The 19,704-nt window shown below is 39.1% G+C and overlaps 1 protein-coding gene across 9 annotated transcripts in view; it reads left to right on the top strand.

Moving 5' to 3' along the window:
• The first annotated feature begins 1,507 nt into the window (after positions 1-1,507).
• LOC124085881 (RNA-binding protein 12) overlaps positions 1,508-19,704 on the top strand; it is a 34,426-nt gene continuing 16,229 nt past the window's right edge. The window contains exons 1-3 of one of the 9 annotated variants that reach the window (XM_058575545.1): positions 1,508-1,646; positions 6,771-6,855; positions 10,093-15,202. In XM_058575545.1, the coding sequence (XP_058431528.1) occupies positions 10,119-13,001 (2,883 nt within the window). In that variant the 5' untranslated portion in view covers positions 1,508-1,646; positions 6,771-6,855; positions 10,093-10,118 and the 3' untranslated portion in view covers positions 13,002-15,202. Of the gene's footprint in view, positions 1,647-1,668; positions 2,216-6,770; positions 6,856-10,092; positions 15,203-19,704 lie in introns of those variants that run through there. The other 8 variants (XM_046433898.2, XM_046433897.2, XM_046433900.2 and 5 more) reach the window with 8 other exon arrangements.

Here is a 19,704-nt window from a genome sequence, read left to right as displayed (position 1 = left end):
TTTTATTTTGAGATAGGGTCTCACTAAGTTGCGCAGGCTGACCTTGAAGTGCCTTAGCCTCCCCAGTAACTAAGATCACAGGTGTGTGCCACCACACCCCAACAAATATAAATAAATAGTTATTTATTTATATATATTTATATTTAAACTTTTCTAATTTTCCACTCTGACCTTGCCTCCACGTGCTTCTCTGGTGTTATTCTTCAACATTGGGTAGCAAGGACTCGTCGCCCTTGGGTGGAAAAGGAAACTTTTTCCTTTAAATGGCAGCTCTCATGTAAGAAGGGCATTCAGATGCTAAGCAAGGACTGTATACAAAGTTAAATCACAGAAATATTCAACAAGATACAGTGTATGGGGGCTGGAAATGTAGCTCAGTGGTAGAGCACTTGACTAGTGCAGGCAAGGGCCTGTGTTTGATCCTGAATACTGGGTACCGGTGGGGGTGGAAGGAGGTTGTATAGGATACAAGTGATACCGATGGATGGTTATCCTGATGAGTCCTTGCTTCCAGATTTCTGAAGTATAACACCAGAGAAGCACGCAGAGACAAATGTAGAGTGGAAAGTAAAAGGCTTTATTAAAGGATAGCAGAGAAGACTTGCCCCTGGAGGAAGAAGGGGATCTGAAAAAGCAGAATCCCTGGGATGGAGAGGTCTTATCTTATTTTGTATCTAAGGTCTTCTTTTGTCCTCCTACATACCTGTAGGAGGACAAAAGGTGGAAAACAGGTGGGACCCTGGGGCAAGGTAGCAGTGATCCGGGCTGGAAGGGCCTAGGGTGATTTGATTAGCACCTCTCTATTTGCTGGGAGCTGCTTCATTAACAGTTCTTTAGGATGGGCCACCGGTGGCCTTGGGGACATTAACATTTCAATCTCCCAGATGTAGTTCTGACTTCCCGGGCTCAGATTGGACTCGCTTTTCTTTATTAGACTCGATATCAGACCCGATTTACCTAGCTACACTAACTACCTATCTCTTTAAATCTGGCTTCACAAGCAGGAGTATTTGGGTAGGGGTTAGGACCAAAGTATCTTGAAATAGATTTTTCTATAACAAAATAATACTAAGATACAGTTGTGGAGCGGTTAGGGTGCATAAGGCTTCCTGGATTGAAACTGTTTCATGGGAAAAAAAAGAAGCAGGTTCTGGCTTTGTTAGGACATTATCAATAGAACCAGCCACTATTTCTGATCCTTTTAAAGTTCAAAACAATTCTGCAAGGTAAGCACTATTTCCCTCTTTTCGGAGAAGCTGAAAGAATTGAAGGAATCTGCTCAAAGTCTCACAGAGAAGAACGTGTGCACCCAACTGGTAGCTTGCCTCAGCTCTGGCTTGGGAGCTAAGATTGTAAACACTAAACGAAAGTCTTCTCCACCGACACCCGCAACTTCCGGGAGCTCGCCTGAGAACCTCAGCACGCCTGCGCAGTCCTGCCCCACGACGTCACCATCTCGTCCCGCCCCCTCCTGGAACGCGGAGCCGCTGAGCGGGCTGGCGGCCATTTTGTGAAGCGGCGTAGGAGGTGGTGGCTGCGGTGGGCTCCGGGAAGCCGTTCGGGCTGGGGCTGTCGGCCGCGGGGCGGAGGCACTCGCGCGGGGGGTAACTCGGGTCTGGGTTCTGGTGCCGCGCAAGTTCTCCCCGGTAAGACTCCCACAGCCCCTAAACGGGCGGGGCTGTGCGGGGCTCGAGCCGCCCCTTGATGGCCCGGGGCGGGGCCTTCGGAGGCCTCTGAGCCCGCCGCAGCGAGCGCCCCACACAAAGGGTTGGGGGCTGGCCTGCGGGGTTCCTGGGGCTCACGTAACGTCTCTGCGGCCTGTGCGGACGCAAGGATGGCGCGAGAAAGGATGAGCCTGCGTATCGAAGTGGGGACGAAGCTATAGAGAGAACCCTTCGGTGGTCTGAGAGGAGGCAGCCAGAGCTGGGTACCTCGGAGGCCTGTGAACTAACGGGGACTGCAGTGAAAATACACCTACATCCCGCATGGGGAAGACTCCCTTTGCCTCCAAATAGAGCAGAGGTTATAACAACACCGCTGCCCAAGTGGAGAGGTGATCGTAGTGAGGACATTATTTGTAACTGAAGTGTAAAGAAGGCCTTTGTGGCCTTCCAACAAAAGGGGACTACAGTCGGGACACACCAGGGAGGAGGAAGCTCACTCCTGTGAGTCCAGGAAGTTAAGTCTCAGCACTCGCCGCCTTCCTGGCTTGAAGGTGGGCTTATAATGAAGTGCTTTCAAGGCCCAGAGCTAAGGAGGGGCTTACTCTAGCGTGTGTAGAAAGCTAGTGTTGTAAGCAGCACCTTTACTGCTCCTTGGGAGGGGAATCTCTGGCACTATGAAGGAAAAGGTCCTCTAAGATGTGGAGGGTGGATGCTTTCGATGGACAGTTAATTGAGTTACTCTGAAGCTTGGCGGCGCTAGCTTTGCAGCCACGTGAAATGGGTGGGAGGGCCTTTGAAGATCTACAGGTTAGTGTCGGGGTTGGACTTAGAGCAGCGGGTTTGCATAGACTTTGTCTCCCGTGTGTGCTTTATGGTGAAAAATATGAGGAATTATAGTGTGGGCTACTTAGGATTATTCAATGCTAAACATTAATTCAACTAGGTAGTGTATATTGAGAATTGCAGGCTGTGGTTGGAGTGGTTTCTGGCCTTAAAACTCGGCTTGGCGCCTGTGTCCCCAGAGAAGACCGAATGTAAATAGGGGAACCTGGCAGGAGCCATTTTGTATCATTCAAGATTAGGATGATGCCAATCAAAATAACCTTCGGGAGTGGGGGGGGGATGTGGCAACTGAAGGCTTGTGGAAGGGAGAGGTTTGTGAATGGAGTGTTTATCTTAGAGCTTCTTGCCCGCATGGTTTCAAATGGTGTAATTTTTGGAAAATTCAGTCTTTGCAACAAGAATTGCCTGGGACCTTGTTAAGTAGTGTTGTTAATGTATTTCAGAGTATTTGTCGTTTGGAAAAAAATCCTGCAAGTCTAGACATGTAGGTTGTACTTGTTTTTGAAATTGGTAGTTTTGATGGAATGGAGATTTTTGGATTTGGTGGAAAGTTTTGTGTTTGTGCATTTTTGTAAGAATAAAAAGTTTGGAAAAACTGTTACAGGTGATTCACATAAATCTATGGTGATTGTTTTTTGAAGGAAATGAAATGTTTGGTATGCTTATATAACAGTTCACGATCTGCTTAGTATGAATGATTTGACAGTTTACCAAAACAGGGAATACATTTTTATGTCACTTTCTTATGTTGGCTTAAATGTTGGTTACATTGTTTATGATTGTAATGTATAATTTCAATTTTTCTTATATTCAAATCCAGTAGGTGAAAAATACAAAGCTTTAGAAACCATTGTGGTAGTTACTTATAATGTGCTCTTACAGTACACTTTAGACTTTTTTCACTTTGATATGTCAAATATTTTGGTCGACAGCATAATGAGAATTTGGGGGTTGTTGGTACAATTTAGATCAATGTGTACCGGATGCTGGAGTCCAGTGACAATATTGGTATTGCTTTTATTCCATTTTGTAGAGGGTCACTTCATTATTCAGTTTGGTTGTTTTCTTTTGTAGGTGTAGAAAGAACTAAGTATCAGTAATTGGCTGCACAAACGATGCTTTTAGCTATCTCCCTAAAACATGGAGAATGTTGTCAAGTTTTATGTCTAATGCCTGGCTCACAAGTGCTTAATAAATATTCATGGATATTTGTTAAATATTTAGGTCAACTGAACAGAATAATAATTTTAACTGTGTAGTTTTGTCAGACCACCCTCTATGTACCCTTTGGTTTGCAGAGTTTTGGTTTAAAGCCAGCTTTTCAGTCCTAAACCACAGTGAGGGTGAATGTGGTAGGTTAGGTTAGGAATATTTTTACTTTGAAGTGTAAATGAAGTAAGAAAATGAACATTTTTGGACTTTTGGGGGGGATCAAAAATAACAATATTAAAGTCTTGCTGCCTTTGAGTACTGAATGGGAAGTTAATGGGAAAATTGATCAATGTATTATAAAGTGAATACATCTTCATCAGTGTCAGAAGAATTTTTTCATTACGAATGATTCCATAATCTTAAATGTACTCCATTTGGTGATGGGGATAAAATCAAGTGGATGAAGCTGTGGTAGTTTCATAATGCTTTCCATAATGTGATTATGATTATACTCTTTATAGTGTGCCTATTGTAATCGATTTTCTGCTGCTCATCTCTGATGTGAAATGAGGTGTTGCTGTGTTTTTTTGTTATTAGTGTTGTTTCTTTTAGATCTGAATGAAGTACCTAGATTACCTGAACAAAGTAAATATTCACTTCTGAGTGTATTACAAGATGAAGAGTGTAGATGGTCAATTTCTAGTTTGTGTCTAGACTTGATAAAGAGGTTTATCATTTTATCCTGAAACTCCAAGTGATTAGAATGACTAGTAAATCAGAAAATCTTGTCATAATATGCTAAATTTTTATAACAGATATTTGTAATTTATGTATAAATCAGGTAATTGTTGTGCTGCGTTAATGTCTGTGTTGTATAAAATGGAAAGTATACTAGAGCAAACTTGCTTGTTTTAGATCTTCTGAAATGTATTAGTGGATTATTGGTAAACCAGGCCCGTTTTCTTTTTGCCTATGCTTCTAGTCTTTGTATAAGTAAAATACATATTTTTAGGGGGGGTGTTGCATAGAATTGTTTCTCTTTTAAAGTCACGAGAGCTTAAAGTGAGTGGGATGAATTTTTCAATTTAGAATCCTGCATTAGATTGCTAACTGACATTAGCTTATAGGAATGAGCAGGTTCCTGAAAAACAGTGATACCACGTTAAATTATTGTGATCTTTACAAAGTATGGTTTTGAAACAAAAATACTTCAGTTCTCAGAACCTTCTTTCCTTTCACCTTGACTTCCTGCATACTTTGGCTTGGGATGGAATGGGGGTTTCTCTTTGCTGAAATAGAAGAGAATCACAAATTTATATGTGGATTGATTTTTGTATTTTTAAATTGAACACAACTTAAATGAGGCATTTGTCAAATTCAGCTGGGTTTTCAACCTTTCTTTGTGGAATGAGAATTTTTTTTCCTAATAAAATAATTTCGAATAGTCTTTAGAAATTTTTGTGTAGATCTTATAAGTTCCTTTGGGCTTGAGTAGATGATCTGGATTTGTCCTCCAGATGCCTTCTTGGTTCTAGAAGGAAAGAGGCTGAGGAATCTGCTTCCATTGTATTGAGACTTTTTGAATTAGAATCTCCAGTAGGGATCAAATGTTTTTCACAAGTAACTTAACTAGAAAATTACCCTGCTTCTATAGCTGCTAGAGTGGACGCCTTTTAGAAACAAATATTGCAGTAATTTCATGCCCTTCTTTATAACTTTATTTGAAGCTGCTTTTTTCCGTCGTATTTCTCTTTGTGAACCTTAAATAAATTGTTAGATATGGCTTTCAGATGAAGAGCCTTAAAACCCTTTAGACTTAATTAGAATAGATTTGTACAATGTCAAAGATTAATACAATGCTCTGGGCTTTTGAAAGTGTTTATAACATTTGCATAATTTTTGGCAAAACTGTTCTACAATTTGAGTAGTTGACTCAAAGACATTTAACTTGTCCTTTAGACAAGTTTGGAATAACACTTGGGATTTTTAAAGTTGGTTTTACTTTCTGGTGATGAATATTAAGCTCACTAGTGATAGCTTAATCTTGAAAGATATTAAAAAATGAAAGTCATTCTACTGTCATAACTAATTAGAACAAATTTTAAAAATGAGCATCATTTATCAATCTATTGATGATCTTAATACTGAACAGCAGCAATCTTTTTCCTCTCCTCTTCTGAATTAAAAAAAAAAAAGACCCTTTGAACCAGATGCATTGTCACAGTCTATAATAATCCCAGTCTCTTGGGAGGTTGAGGCCAGCCTTACAGTTTAGGGAGATCCTGTTTCAAAAACTAGAAAGGTCTCAGGATATAGCTCAGTTGGTAGAGCACCCCTGGGTTGATTCCCCAGTACTCCCCCCACCCACACTGTGACCTTTTGAATATAATTGTCATTTGGTCATGTATGTTGCTTGTGAACATAACTTTGTACCATTTTGGAATAAATTCTAGTGAAAGATGAGTGATCTGTTTCTTAGTATGTCAGACATTGTTAGGGAATTTTTAAAACAAGATTTTTGGAACTGTTGTGTTATGAGAAAAAAGTATTTTTCCTGAATATGTTGAGCCCCAGTGGAACTGGTCATCGTAGCCAAAACTTTCATTATGTTTTGTGATCTTTGATATTTTAATGCAAAGGAAATTATATTGAAAGAGTAGTTGCAATAATTTCCATGAATACCCTTGAGTTGACAACTTATTTTGCCAAGGAATTATTATTGTGTGAACTTAGTGCTTTTTCATCCAAAGTTTGTGGGAATATAGGGAAATAGGTAGAAGTTGGACTTGTTCTGCCACCAAGTGATTAGCACCAGTTGTGAAGCTGAGCTTTGTTTCTGTTGATTCATTCTTGGGCTAATTCATGACACGTTTGTGAGACATATAAATATATAGATATTTTGAGAGACTTCTATGCTTGAAAAGCAGTACAATTAAAAGTGTATGTGGGAATTTGGTATCTGCTTTCCCCCCCCCCTTTCCCCATGTGTATTCCAATGAAGTTCTCCGGTGGTTTCAGACTGGCTGCCTTAATATACAGTTCAGTGTGGCCTGTGCGTGTTGTTTTGTGTTTCCTGCATTGATTTTTGCCTCCGTTTATTCTCTATTGCAGTCTAAAAGTTGGTTTTAATTGGTTGCCCACAGGATTGACTTGGCCTCTACTTCTTGTTAAGAAAATACATCTCTTGTTTAATCAGGTAAGAGACTTTGAATACAGGGTTTGTTTTAATACAAAAATAAAATGAGATACTTTGTTAAGAAAACATAAAAATATGTGTAGTGGTGAAATTGTTGTATGTGTGTGTTTACAAATTTATTTGAGGGTTGGGGTTGGGGTAAATGGGTACCTTGAGTAGTTTTGCTTCCTTTGAGGGCCAGTTTTACCTGGATGCATTTCTCCTGCTACATTCTTTATTGTTAGGTAGTAAGTAACTTTACCCCCTTAGTAGCTTTCTAGATGACCTACAAATACAGGTGCTTGTTATTGGTATGGGTATGGGTATGTGTATGTGTATATATATATATATATATATATATGTATGTATATATATGTATGTATATATGTATGTATATATATAGTCCCTGGAGGTATAGGTATAGACAGTGAGTTATGTTTTAGAGTACAAATTTTAGATTTTAGATGGAAACTTAGCAAATTTAATATAACTTTTTTGTTAACTAAGCTAGACTCGAGATAGGTTGAAATGACTTATCAAACAGATGCTTATTAATAGCAGAACAACAGATGATAACTCATATTTTTCAGAACCTAAAAATTGTTTTCCTCTTCAGGTGGCTTTATGAATAAATCTTGTGCTCGATTTAATCCTCAGCCCCTTTCCTGCTTGTAATCTGAGGCAGATGAGCATGTTTTCATTGTAACTTTGTGTAGCCTTTCAGTAAATCTCTTCTCAGCAGAAAATGGTTTAAAGACTTAATGAGTGTGTCATTTTGCGTTGTGTTTAATTTTTGTGTACTTGAGGCCATATCAAGTTCCCATTTTATTGTCTGAAAGTTTGTTGGCATAATTTTTTTTAGTGTTAATTTTTCTTCTTGACTCTTGTAAATAAATGAAAAACTTTGCCCATCTTCCCCAAATTTGTAGTGCTTTATGATGATCTCATGAAGAGCATTTTCTGTTTGCCAGTCCATCTTTCTGGATTAAATTTTAAAATAACTTTTATTTTGGACTGGGATGTAGCTTAGTGGTAGGTAGAGCACTTGCCTAGAATGTGCATGCAAGGCCTTGGGTTTAATCTCTAGTACTGCCAAAAACAAACAACAACAAAAACAACACTTTTATTTTTGTATATAAGTGTGTTAGAAAACCATCAAAGTAAAGTAATATATTTCTCTTTTTATCCTCCTTTTAGAGATGGAGATCTTGGCCATTTGCCCAGGCTGGTTTTCGTGCCTCAGCCTCCTGAGTAGCTGGGGTTATGAGTGTATACCACTGCATTCAGTTTATTTCTCCTTGTATGCAGCAGTCAGAATATTGAGATATAGTTATAGATTTGATTACATTATATTAGTATTCATGTAATACTTGACATGGAAGAACTCCTTTCTAGAATGTTTCTTAAACCTTATAACACGAGACCTTTTAATACCCTTGTTTGAGAAGTAATAAAACCACGAATAATTAATAACTTCCTTGAGGCTTTGGAGCCAGTTTAATAGGCTCATATTGAAAAGTTGATTTGTTCACATTAATTTCAAATCAATATTTTTTCAGCCTTATAAATATGGTTTGTGTCAGTTTACAAAAGCCTGCCTTTGCATTTGCTCTTAGAAGCCATTAGAACTGAAATAGACATTATTTAAGGAGATCATGAGTAACTAGAGATCCCACAGGAGTTATATTGGGTAAGAAACTGAACAATTACTGAGTAAACTTCACACCCTAGACAAAACCAAAAAAAATTATTCCTTTTCATTGTCAGCCCTCCCCTGTCGGGGGAAAACAAGACCTTGTTTTTCCCCCTTTAATGGTAGATTTGGGAATGAATCATTGGACCTGAGTTTTAATTAAAGCATCAATGTGAATGGTGCTGCACCCAAGTTCTACATTTTAAGGTGATGAATTAAACCAGGTAATGTGCACACACGTGGAATCCCAACTACTCAGAAGCTTGAGGCAGGAGAATCTCAAGCTTGAGGCCACCCTAGTATTTATTTTTTATTCTTAATATGTATTAGCCATGTTTATAATAAGTAATTCCATACATAGATTAACTTTATAAATAAAGTTATAAGGCAGATTGTGCTGGGCACAGTTGTACTCTTCTGTTATCTCAGCAGTTTGGGAGGCTGTGGTGGGAGGATCACAAGTTCAAGGCTAGCTTCAGTACTTTAGTGAGCCCCTAAGCAACTTAGTGAGACCCTGTCTTAAAATAAAAAAGAGAACTGGAGATGTGGCTCATTTGGTAAAGTGCCTCTGGGTACAATCCCTAGTATAAAAACAGAACCCCCCCCCCCAAAAAAAAATGTTATTTTTAGGTTCAAAACTGCCAACCTAGATATACCACCAGCAATTGCTAGTAAATCAGGACCACCACCTAGATCAGGAATGAGTGGCAGTGTAAACTTGTGTATAACAAGTTTTTATTTTTTTGGTTTCCGTGTGTGTGTGTGTGTGTGTGTGTGTGTGTGTGATTGAAAAGTGTTAGGAGCCGAGTGTGTGGGCACATGCCTATAATACCAACTATTCAGGATGCTGAAGCATAAGGATTGGAAGTTTGAGGCCATCTTGGGCAATTTAGCAAGACCCTGACTCACAATAAAAAATTTAAAAACAAAAGGAGGGCTGGGAAATAGCTCAGTGGTACAGCATTTGGAGGCCCTGGGTTCAGTCCTCAGTGTGCCCCCACTCCCTTCCCCGAAGAAAAGATTTAAGTTTTAGTTTGAAAAATGAAATTGGTTCTCATTTGAGACTTGAGCATTCCAATTTTTAATTTGGATTTTGAGATGGAACCCTATAAAAGGACATTCTGGTAATTCTTTGAAATTATGAAGTTTCTAGGGAAGATGCTAAATAGTTTTAAATATTTAATGTGTCCTTTGTATGATTTTTTTCCCCTACCTGTTGTTAAACTTGGCTTCCTGATTTGATATACACATTTCTTTTAAATCTTAAGGGCTAGTTGTCTGAATGATGTTATGGTGATTTTGTACTGTCCTGTTGTTTTTTCTTGAAATTTTCAAATCTTAGGACTGAACATCTGATTGTTTCCAGAATTAATCTGTTTTGGAAATTGAAATTGTCTGGGTTTAACATTTAAATTTAGAATCTCTAAATTTAAAAAAAAGATGATGCCTGTGTTAGCCTGAGGGACTGTTCGAGGGCCTAATATGGTAGTTGGTCATTCTTGCAGCTAAAAACTTCGTGTGATAAACAGGAGTCTGACCTGGCCGTTGCCTTTTCTCATCTGCAGGTGTGTGTGGTTTCAGCGCGCGCAGCATGGCTGTGGTCATCCGTTTGCAAGGTCTCCCAATTGTGGCGGGGACCATGGACATTCGCCACTTCTTCTCTGGATTGACCATCCCTGATGGGGGCGTGCATATTGTAGGGGGTGAACTGGGTGAGGCTTTCATCGTTTTTGCCACTGATGAAGATGCAAGGCTTGGTATGATGCGCACAGGTGGTACAATTAAAGGGTCAAAAGTAACACTATTGTTGAGTAGTAAAACGGAAATGCAGAATATGATTGAACTGAGTCGTAGGCGGTTTGAAACTGCCAACCTAGATATACCACCAGCAAATGCTAGTAGATCAGGACCACCACCTAGCTCAGGAATGAGTGGCAGGGTAAACTTGCCTACAACAGTACCCAACTTTAATAATCCTTCACCAAGTGTAGTTACTGCTACCACTTCTGTTCATGAAAGCAACAAAAACATACAGACATTTTCCACAGCCAGCGTAGGAACTGCTCCTCCAAGTATGGGGGCTTCTTTTGGGAGCCCAACATTCAGCTCGACCATTCCAAGTACAGCCTCTCCAATGAACACAGTCCCACCACCACCTATTCCTCCGATCCCAGCAATGCCATCTTTGCCACCAATGCCATCCATTCCCCCAATACCAGTTCCTCCTCCAGTACCTACATTGCCCCCTGTGCCTCCTGTGCCCCCGATTCCACCAGTCCCTTCTGTGCCACCCATGACCCCACTGCCACCCATGTCAGGCATGCCACCCTTGAATCCGCCACCTGTGGCACCTTTACCTGCTGGAATGAATGGCTCTGGAGCACCTATAAATCTGAACAATAACCTGAACCCTATGTTTTTGGGTCCATTGAATCCTGTTAACCCTATCCAGATGAACTCTCAAAGCAGCGTGAAGCCTATTCCCATCAACCCTGATGATCTGTATGTCAGTGTTCATGGAATGCCCTTTTCTGCAATGGAAAATGATGTCAGAGAATTTTTCCATGGGCTCCGTGTTGATGCGGTGCATTTATTGAAAGATCATGTAGGCCGAAATAATGGGAATGGATTGGTTAAGTTTCTCTCCCCTCAAGATACATTTGAAGCTTTGAAACGAAACAGAATGCTGATGATTCAACGCTATGTGGAAGTTAGCCCTGCCACAGAGAGACAGTGGGTAGCTGCTGGAGGACATATCACTTTTAAACAAAGTATGGGACCTTCTGGACAAACCCATCCCCCTCCTCAGACACTGCCCAGGTCAAAATCGCCCAGTGGGCAGAAAAGGTCAAGGTCAAGATCACCACATGAGGCTGGTTTTTGTGTTTACTTGAAAGGGCTGCCATTTGAAGCAGAAAACAAACATGTCATTGATTTTTTTAAAAAGTTGGATATTGTGGAAGATAGTATTTATATAGCTTATGGACCCAATGGGAAAGCAACTGGTGAAGGCTTCGTAGAGTTTAGGAATGAGGCTGACTATAAGGCTGCTCTGTGTCGTCATAAACAATACATGGGCAATCGCTTTATTCAAGTTCATCCAATTACTAAGAAAGGTATGCTAGAAAAGATAGATACGATTCGAAAAAGACTCCAGAACTTCAGCTATGACCAGAGAGAAATGATGTTAAATCCAGAGGGGGATGTCAACTCTGCCAAAGTCTGTGCCCACATAACAAATATTCCATTCAGCATTACCAAGATGGATGTTCTGCAGTTCCTGGAAGGAATCCCAGTGGATGAAAATGCAGTACATGTTCTTGTTGATAACAATGGGCAAGGTCTAGGACAGGCATTGGTTCAGTTTAAAAATGAAGAAGATGCACGTAAGTCTGAACACTTACACCGTAAAAAACTTAATGGGAGAGAAGCCTTTGTTCATGTAGTTACCCTAGAAGATATGAGGGAGATTGAGAAAAATCCCCCTGCTCAAGGAAAAAAGGGCCTAAAGATGCCTGTGCCGGGTAATCCTGCAGTACCAGGAATGCCCAGTGCAGGAATGCCTAGTGCTGGAATGCCTGCTGCAGGCATGCCCACTGCTGGTATGCCTGCTGCGGGAATGCCCGGCGCTGGCATGCCTGCTGCGGGCATGCCTTCTGCAGGAATGCCTGCTGCAGGAATGCCTGGCGCTGGCATGCCTGCTGCGGGCATACCTGGTGCGGGAATGCCCGCTGCAGGACTGCCTGGTGCGGGCCTGCCTGCTGCGGGAATGCCTGGTGCAGGAATGCCCAGTGCCGGAGGTGAAGAACATGCTTTCCTGACAGTAGGATCAAAGGAGGCCAACAATGGACCTCCATTTAATTTCCCTGGTAATTTTGGTGGATCAAATGCCTTTGGGCCACCACTGCCTCCTCCAGGATTAGGAGGGGCCTTTGGTGATGCTAGGCCTGGTATGCCTTCAGTTGGAAACAGTGGTTTGCCTGGTCTAGGATTGGAAGTTCCTGGTTTTGGAGGTGGACCGAATACTTTAAGTGGGCCATCGGGATTTGGAGGGGCCCCTCAGAATTTTGGAAATGGTCCTGGTAGCTTAGGTGGCCCCCCTGGCTTTGGAAGTGGCCCTCCTGGTCTTGGAAGTGCCCCTGGGCATTTGAGTGGACCGCCAGCCTTTGGCCCTGGCCCTGGCCCAATCCATATTGGTGGTCCACCTGGCTTTGGATCTAGTTCTGGGAAACCAGGACCTACAGTAATTAAAGTGCAGAACATGCCCTTCACTGTGTCTATTGATGAGATTTTAGATTTCTTTTATGGCTATCAAGTAATCCCAGGCTCAGTGTGCTTAAAATACAACGAAAAAGGTATGCCCACGGGTGAAGCCATGGTGGCCTTTGAATCTCGAGACGAAGCCACAGCTGCTGTCATTGACTTAAATGACAGGCCTATAGGCTCAAGAAAAGTAAAACTTGTATTAGGATAGCCATTCACATCAGTTCTTTATAGGGTAGACCTTCATATTGCTGTGTTCAATGCATCCAGATTGTTTTCCTAGTATTTTCAGGTTAGAACCTGTGGATTGTTTCAATTGCATATAGATTGGTTTCCATAACAAAAGCATTGGTTGACTGTTTACAGCTCACTACCAGGATGAACATTGCTGTATGTAACAGTAAAGTTATCTGGAGAGAACACAAAAATGATTTTGGCATACTATTAGAGAAACCATTTGTAAAAACTCAATGACCACATAAAGTTTATCAAGGAGTCTAGATTGGTTTTGTTTCATAATATATGGGATGAAGAAAATAGAAATGTCAGTAGAGCTCATTGAGGGTGCTCCTGCCAGCTACTAAAATATAGAAGTTGGCTACTCTTGGAATTTGGTTTAAAGCTGGACAGATGTGCTTTGTTATAGGGTCAAAGCTTTGTCTAAAGTCTTCATTTTCTTTTAAAATTGAATAAAATCTCTGTATACAGATTCATTGTATGTACCTTTATTGCTTCTTTGAGGATTCTTGCTGTATGGACAGTCCTGCTTCAGACGTTGCTGCTTTGCTTGCCTAATTGACTCATTTGTAAATGAGCAGAACTGTTTTGTTGGGTTTTTTCTTTAAATATGAAACTCCACAATTGGTTTGTGCTATAACCCTGAACTTTTGATTTCTAATGACACACTTAAAACTGTGTGAAATAAGACTTTTGCCATAAAAATAAACTATGGAGTCCTCTACCTACCAGAGCCTTTTTGGTTTAACCGCCAAGTTTTAGTTTAGTAAGTTTAAAAATTGTTTATGTGGTTTGGGTGGCATTGAAACCAGAAAATACTTTTAGTAACCAGTGTTTAAGATGATTGTTCTAGCAATTCCCTTTTGTCCCAACTTCAGTGAAATTTTTGCCTGAAAGCATACAAAGAGGGATCTATTCATTAGAAAGAGCATTATATTAATCTAGTCTTTTAAAACTGAAGTTGAAATTGTTAGCAATATCATTATAGAATAAAAGATTCATTAGCTGGTCCATAGGTTTATGTGTGTTTAATCCTGTTAATTTAGAGGCTTTTTGGTATAGTTATTTAATCAGGAGCCTTGTTCTCAAAAATTCTTTATGCAGAGTAAAAGTTTAGCTGCCAGAGAGGAGCAAATTAAGACTCCTTGCCCTTTTATATTCGTTTCTTGGGCATTCAGGACACATAGCTTCTGGTTGGTACGTGTCCTAGTCATAAAAATATTTATCTTGCAATGTCCTGCTCACTGCCACATAGGCTCTATTTAGGGCTTTTTTCCCCCCCTTAGTTTAAATTCTCTAAAGATATGTCACATTATATTGTTAATGTACAGAATGGAAGATTGGAGAATTATCATGAAAAACAAATTTTTATCTTTTACATTTTTCTCTTGCCTTGGTTTAAAACATCTCCAACGTTTCCTACAAATCAATGTACTTATAGAGATCTGACCTTTAAAAGAAGTATATCCTATTAAAAATTATGTAGTGCCTTTTTGGTGTTGCAAATCAGTAGAACACTGAAATAAAGCGTCGCCCTTAATTTAGAGTAGCAACAGTTTCACTTGTGAAGATTGTGTACAATCAGAGGATGACAGTACAGGAATTTTGTTTTAGGGAAAGGATTGTTCAAACTCAAAGAAGAGTTGGCTGTGTTGTGGGTCTTTTTGATAATTCACAAACACAAATTTGATATGATAGATCACTAGATACTGCTTCCTTAACTTAAAAAGCAATATAATGTTTGTTTTTGCTGTTCAATTTAAGCTGTTAAGTAATCTTTTCTCATTCCAAAGACAATGGGAAAAACTTCAGTGCTGCTTGGGAGTCTTGTTTCAACCACAGATTATTTTCCCCGTTGGAAAGCTGACTATTTTCATTTTAGAAAAAAAAAAATGGGTTGTTTGAAGATGAAAGTCCTTTTTTCACAATTTATTTTGGTTAAATGTGCTCGTACATTCTTATTAAATACTTCATACACTTTATTGCACCTACTTTGTTATTTCTACATCTTAGGTAAATGCTGAAAAGGAGAATTTGATTTCATTGTTCATCAAATTAAATAAATTTAATAGTGGTTTGTGTAGCAATTGGAGAGAACTATGTTTCATATTTCGTTGAGCCACAACAGTGCTTGTTGTGAAATGTAATTAAATGCTTTGCTGTCTTGGAACTTGATTTTTGTGTATCTGAGACTTATTAACATAGTGCTAACTGCTAAGCATACTGTTTATCTTCTGGGCTTTGGAGTTTCAGGTTTGAAAAATTCTTGAAAATCTTCTGTGAAACTATCCATACATCTCTTCTTACAAATTTTCTCCTAAGAACTAGGTTTGGTGTAGAATTGAATTTATATTATTTTCTTATTTGCTTTGTATGGTATGAAGGATTGTAAAGTTTTGCTCAAAGTTGTGTGCATTTGTAAACACTATCATGGTATTCTCAATTTTTATGTGTAAATTTTATTGTCTGTGTTCGGTGACTTTGACATTAATGGAAGAGCATCTTTTCCATTAGGTTTAATTTTTTTTTCCTCCTACTGAGTTTTTATTGTTCATTTTTCTTTGGGTTTAAAGGATTAGAGAAACTACGAAAAATGTATTTTATAAATAAGCAAATTTGTAACTTTTCTGAAGTTTAGTGAAAGATTTAGTTTACAAGCCTAATTTAGAGGTATGTTCTGTTTTTACACTGTAGCTTGGATATACAATTATTAGTGGCTGGTTTTTGTTTTTGTTTTTTAATGCAACACAGTGTTAAGTGAAATGTAGTTCCTGACTCTGTATTCCAAGTTGTCAAAACATTGACAATGAAAATTCAATTAGAAAACTTGTTATTCAGAATTTCAAATAGTAATAATATTTAATATAGTTAAGGTCAGTCTTAACTCACCAGATGAAAATCTGGGATTGTACGGAAGTAATCAAACATGTACTTTTTAGGTAGAAAGAGTCACCTAGCATAAAAATGAGGAAGCATGACTTAAACTCACTCCATTTTTCTGGATTCTATGATTCTGCACAGGTGTGGGTCAAGTGTGTAAAAAGAAAATTCACTTAATTTTGAGAACACTTAAAAAAACAAGAAATGTAAAAGTCGCTGGTAGTTAAACCTCTTGGAGAGAATTTCTGGCAGCGATTGCTTTAAAAATTATTTCCCACCTTCAGAAAATTTGCCACACTTAAATTGTTTTACTGGCAGTTCTATTAGTAATCCAAACTTTAGAAACTACACACAGTAAAATGGCTCATAGACCATATGTGCCCAGCATTGCCAGCAAATACTGCCTTGGCATCATTCAGCAGATTTTCTTTTGTTTATAAAGATGAAGTCTGAATACTGTTCAATAAACTTGTCACAAAATAAAAACAGGCTGATGCTTTTAATGCTTTAACTGCACAAAAGTACTGAGCTATTTTAACATCAGTTTTTTAAACTTCCTGAAAATATTTTGTGCCTTTGGAAAGGTGAATTTTGGTGATCTTGGAGGAGGTAACAATTGTTGCTTTTACTTGTCTGCTAATGCTGAAGTTTGGAAAGAAGAGGATGCCTGGAACGGCAGGGAGGAGTCTTGATACTAGGTCAAATCTGTGATATCCACCTTTTCAGAATTTTAATTTACTGTGTGTGTTTGCTAGTGAACTACTTCATTATGTGGACTTGGAAAGAACAGATACCAGATTCTTCTTTTTCACAGGAGTCTTAAAGGGTCTGTGAATTACCATTTTAAAAAATTGATTACAGTAGGAAAAGAGAAGAGAAATCTTCAAAATAGATTATAATTTTCACACACCTCTACAGCTTTTTCTCTCTTTTTGGATTGCTGTATGAGGTATTTGAGGTGGGGAAGAAAGGAGAGGAATCACAAATATTGCTGCTTTCTGACGTTGATGCTCTGGTTTTAGTCCCTTCCACACTTATTCAACTCCTGAAAAAAATAGTGAATGAGTTTTCATAAACTCCACAGAATTCTTTTTTTTTTTTTTTTGTAAGTCTGGATTACAGTTGCTGGATCTAGTGGGCTGTTATAACGAAAGCTCTTGAAAAGTGTAATTATTGCTATAGTTTATTCTGTATTTGAATTAGAATAACCAGCTCACTTTAGAGGTATTTAGACTAATATACATAATTCCAGGTAGTAACTGAGCCATTTTACTTTTTTTCCCCTTCCTTCATTTTCTTTTTTTGGGATGTAGTCTGCCCAGGCTGGCCCTGAACTCCTGGGTTCACACAAACTCCTGCCTCAGCCTCCCAAATAACTGGGACAACAGGCACATGCCACCATGAGCCTTTTATAAATAATCAAGGTTGTCCAGGAATTTGAAAAATGACTGAGTGAAATCAACTGCCCACAGATACCTAGCATGGCCTTTACCACCTGAAAGGTGTGGACTCTGATAATGATTGTTTTTCTTGTTGATCACTTCTGTAAATCATTGTTTCTGCTTTCCAGTATTTTACAGCAAGAGTTTATTAATTATGTACATCTATTGACTGTTTTCCCAAAAGCAGAGCTTTTGTGGGATATGGTAGAATCAAACTATGGCTCTGCTTTTTTATTTTAAAAAATTGTTTGATTACAGTTTCATCTTTTTAGTGTAAAATCTGATGGAACACAAAGACTTAATGTAAAGTGTTTTGAAAAGATTGTACTCTGATAGTCACGCAATTAATCTTCTGATGCTAAGGTGACTTTTTCTGAGAAAAACCTGTTCAACAACATAAGCAAGTTCATCTCCTATTGGTGCCTGCTCAGGTAAACATTAATTCTTTTTGTGCCGTTCCTGGGTTTATTCTTGGTGCTTTGAGCTACTTTGTCCAAGAGTCTCAATAGCATCCTAGAATATGGCTCCTTTTCTGGGTCAACATAACTAGTAACCAGCAAACCAAGGTGGCATGCTTTTCTACATCATTGCTCAACTACTGAAGAGTCCAGAAGGAGAAAAAAGCCACCTGATATAAACATTCCAACCCTAAAGCAGCACAGTAGGGCAGCATATTGTGATGGGGAAATCTTATTAACTATATCCCTTAAACTCTGCCTCAGGGACCTCCTGCTAGTGAAAATGTAAGACAGAGACTCAGCTGGCAGTGGTAGAAAAGTGACAAATGGCACAGCAGAGCATTGGAAATGGAACCCCAGTTGTCCAACATGGACTCTAACCTTAGTAAAAAGTTTCAAGTCTTTTTTTTTTTTTTTTTTAATTTTATTGTTGGTGGACCTTTCCTTTATTTATTGATAGGCGGTGCTGAGAATCGATCCCAGTGCCTCACACATCCTAGGCAAGCGCTTTACCACTGAGCCATGAACCCAGCCCTCAAGTCATTTTCTTGATTAATTGATTGCTAACCATTTCATGTTAAGAGAATGAGATATAGTGACTGGGGGAAATGTATCAATGATACAAGAACATAAATGAAGAGTCAAAGATATTGTATTGGTTTAACTTGTCCCAGTAATGAACTAAGCTATACTTACATAGGTTATCCCTTGGTGTTTCAGTCCCTTTCCATTCTGCTGCCACCAGTGTTCTGCTTTGCCTGCTTATATAGTAAATCTTATGGTAACAAGGACTATGGGTCTCACTTGGACTGAAGATCCCTTGCTGCTCTCTTGATAACCCTATCCTCCTAATGGGTAGAGGTGGTAGAGATTAGAGATCATTCACTTAGCTCTTGATTAGTGAATAAGGCTTTTTCATACACATTTGTGCTTCATATCAAATGGTAACAGTTACATTATTCTACCACAAATCACCTGTTAGTCCTCAAGAAGTGGGAAAGCTTTAAGAAGGGTGAAGAAATTCAGCTGTTTTTAAAGGGTCTTAAATCATATCAGCTGGCACTGCTGCTGATTTCCTCATATATCTTTGGTTCCACTTTGAAATGAATTATGCCACCCACTGCTACACTCCTCCACATATTGGGTTGCAATGGGGGTGGAAAGATGGCACATACTTCATACATAACTCCCTCTGCCATCTGACCAGAAGAGCCCCTCTGCTATAAATCTGGCTAAACTGGTTGAAGGATTAATACAACTGCTGTCCTGAAATAGATAATGCTTTGCTTCTGGGGCTGTTGAAATTGGAAACATCTATTACCTTCATGCTTTTAAGACGGTTCAACCTGAATATACATGGTAGCTATAGCTATAACCTATACTAACAACTTTTGAGGGATGTTCTGTACCTAGCACATGGAAAAGAAAGCAAAGTAAGTGTAGAGTCTTCAGATACACATGAAAGTGCTTTATTGTATTTGTACCAGGCACCTCGTGTACCAGAGGAGTTGGGTAGAGGCTTTCCTGAATAGTTGCTGAATGATGTTCAGACAAGAGGAAATGTAAACCAGCCTGTGGCTGCAGTATGATTTCCCTATTGAAATCTCACCTTTACTTCCCAAGCAAGCAAATTTTGGAAACAACTCACCTTAAGTTCTCCCAAGTATCCCAAATGAAATATTCCAATGAAGAGTAGGAAGATTTGCATTACAAATAATAGGTTACTTTTCTATGGAATCTGATCTGCTTTTCACCCAGCCCCTCTGGGCCATAAGTCACTGCACATAGGAGATGGTCAGGAAGGTGGTCTTTCTATTGCATCATATGTCCCACAGAAAGTAAATTCTAGCAGGGCATGATGGGGCAGAATTGACTACACTGTAAATATTCTTTGAAA

The sequence above is a fragment of the Marmota monax genome, unplaced genomic scaffold (genome assembly GCF_021218885.2).
Source record: "Marmota monax isolate L192 unplaced genomic scaffold, Marmota_monax_Labrador192_F-V1.1 WCK01_AAM20220418_F8-fsc00014, whole genome shotgun sequence".
In the NCBI taxonomy this organism is placed as follows: domain Eukaryota; kingdom Metazoa; phylum Chordata; class Mammalia; order Rodentia; family Sciuridae; genus Marmota; species Marmota monax.
The sequence above is the reverse complement of the archived record's forward strand: the minus strand, read 5'-3'. Positions and strand labels throughout refer to the sequence as shown.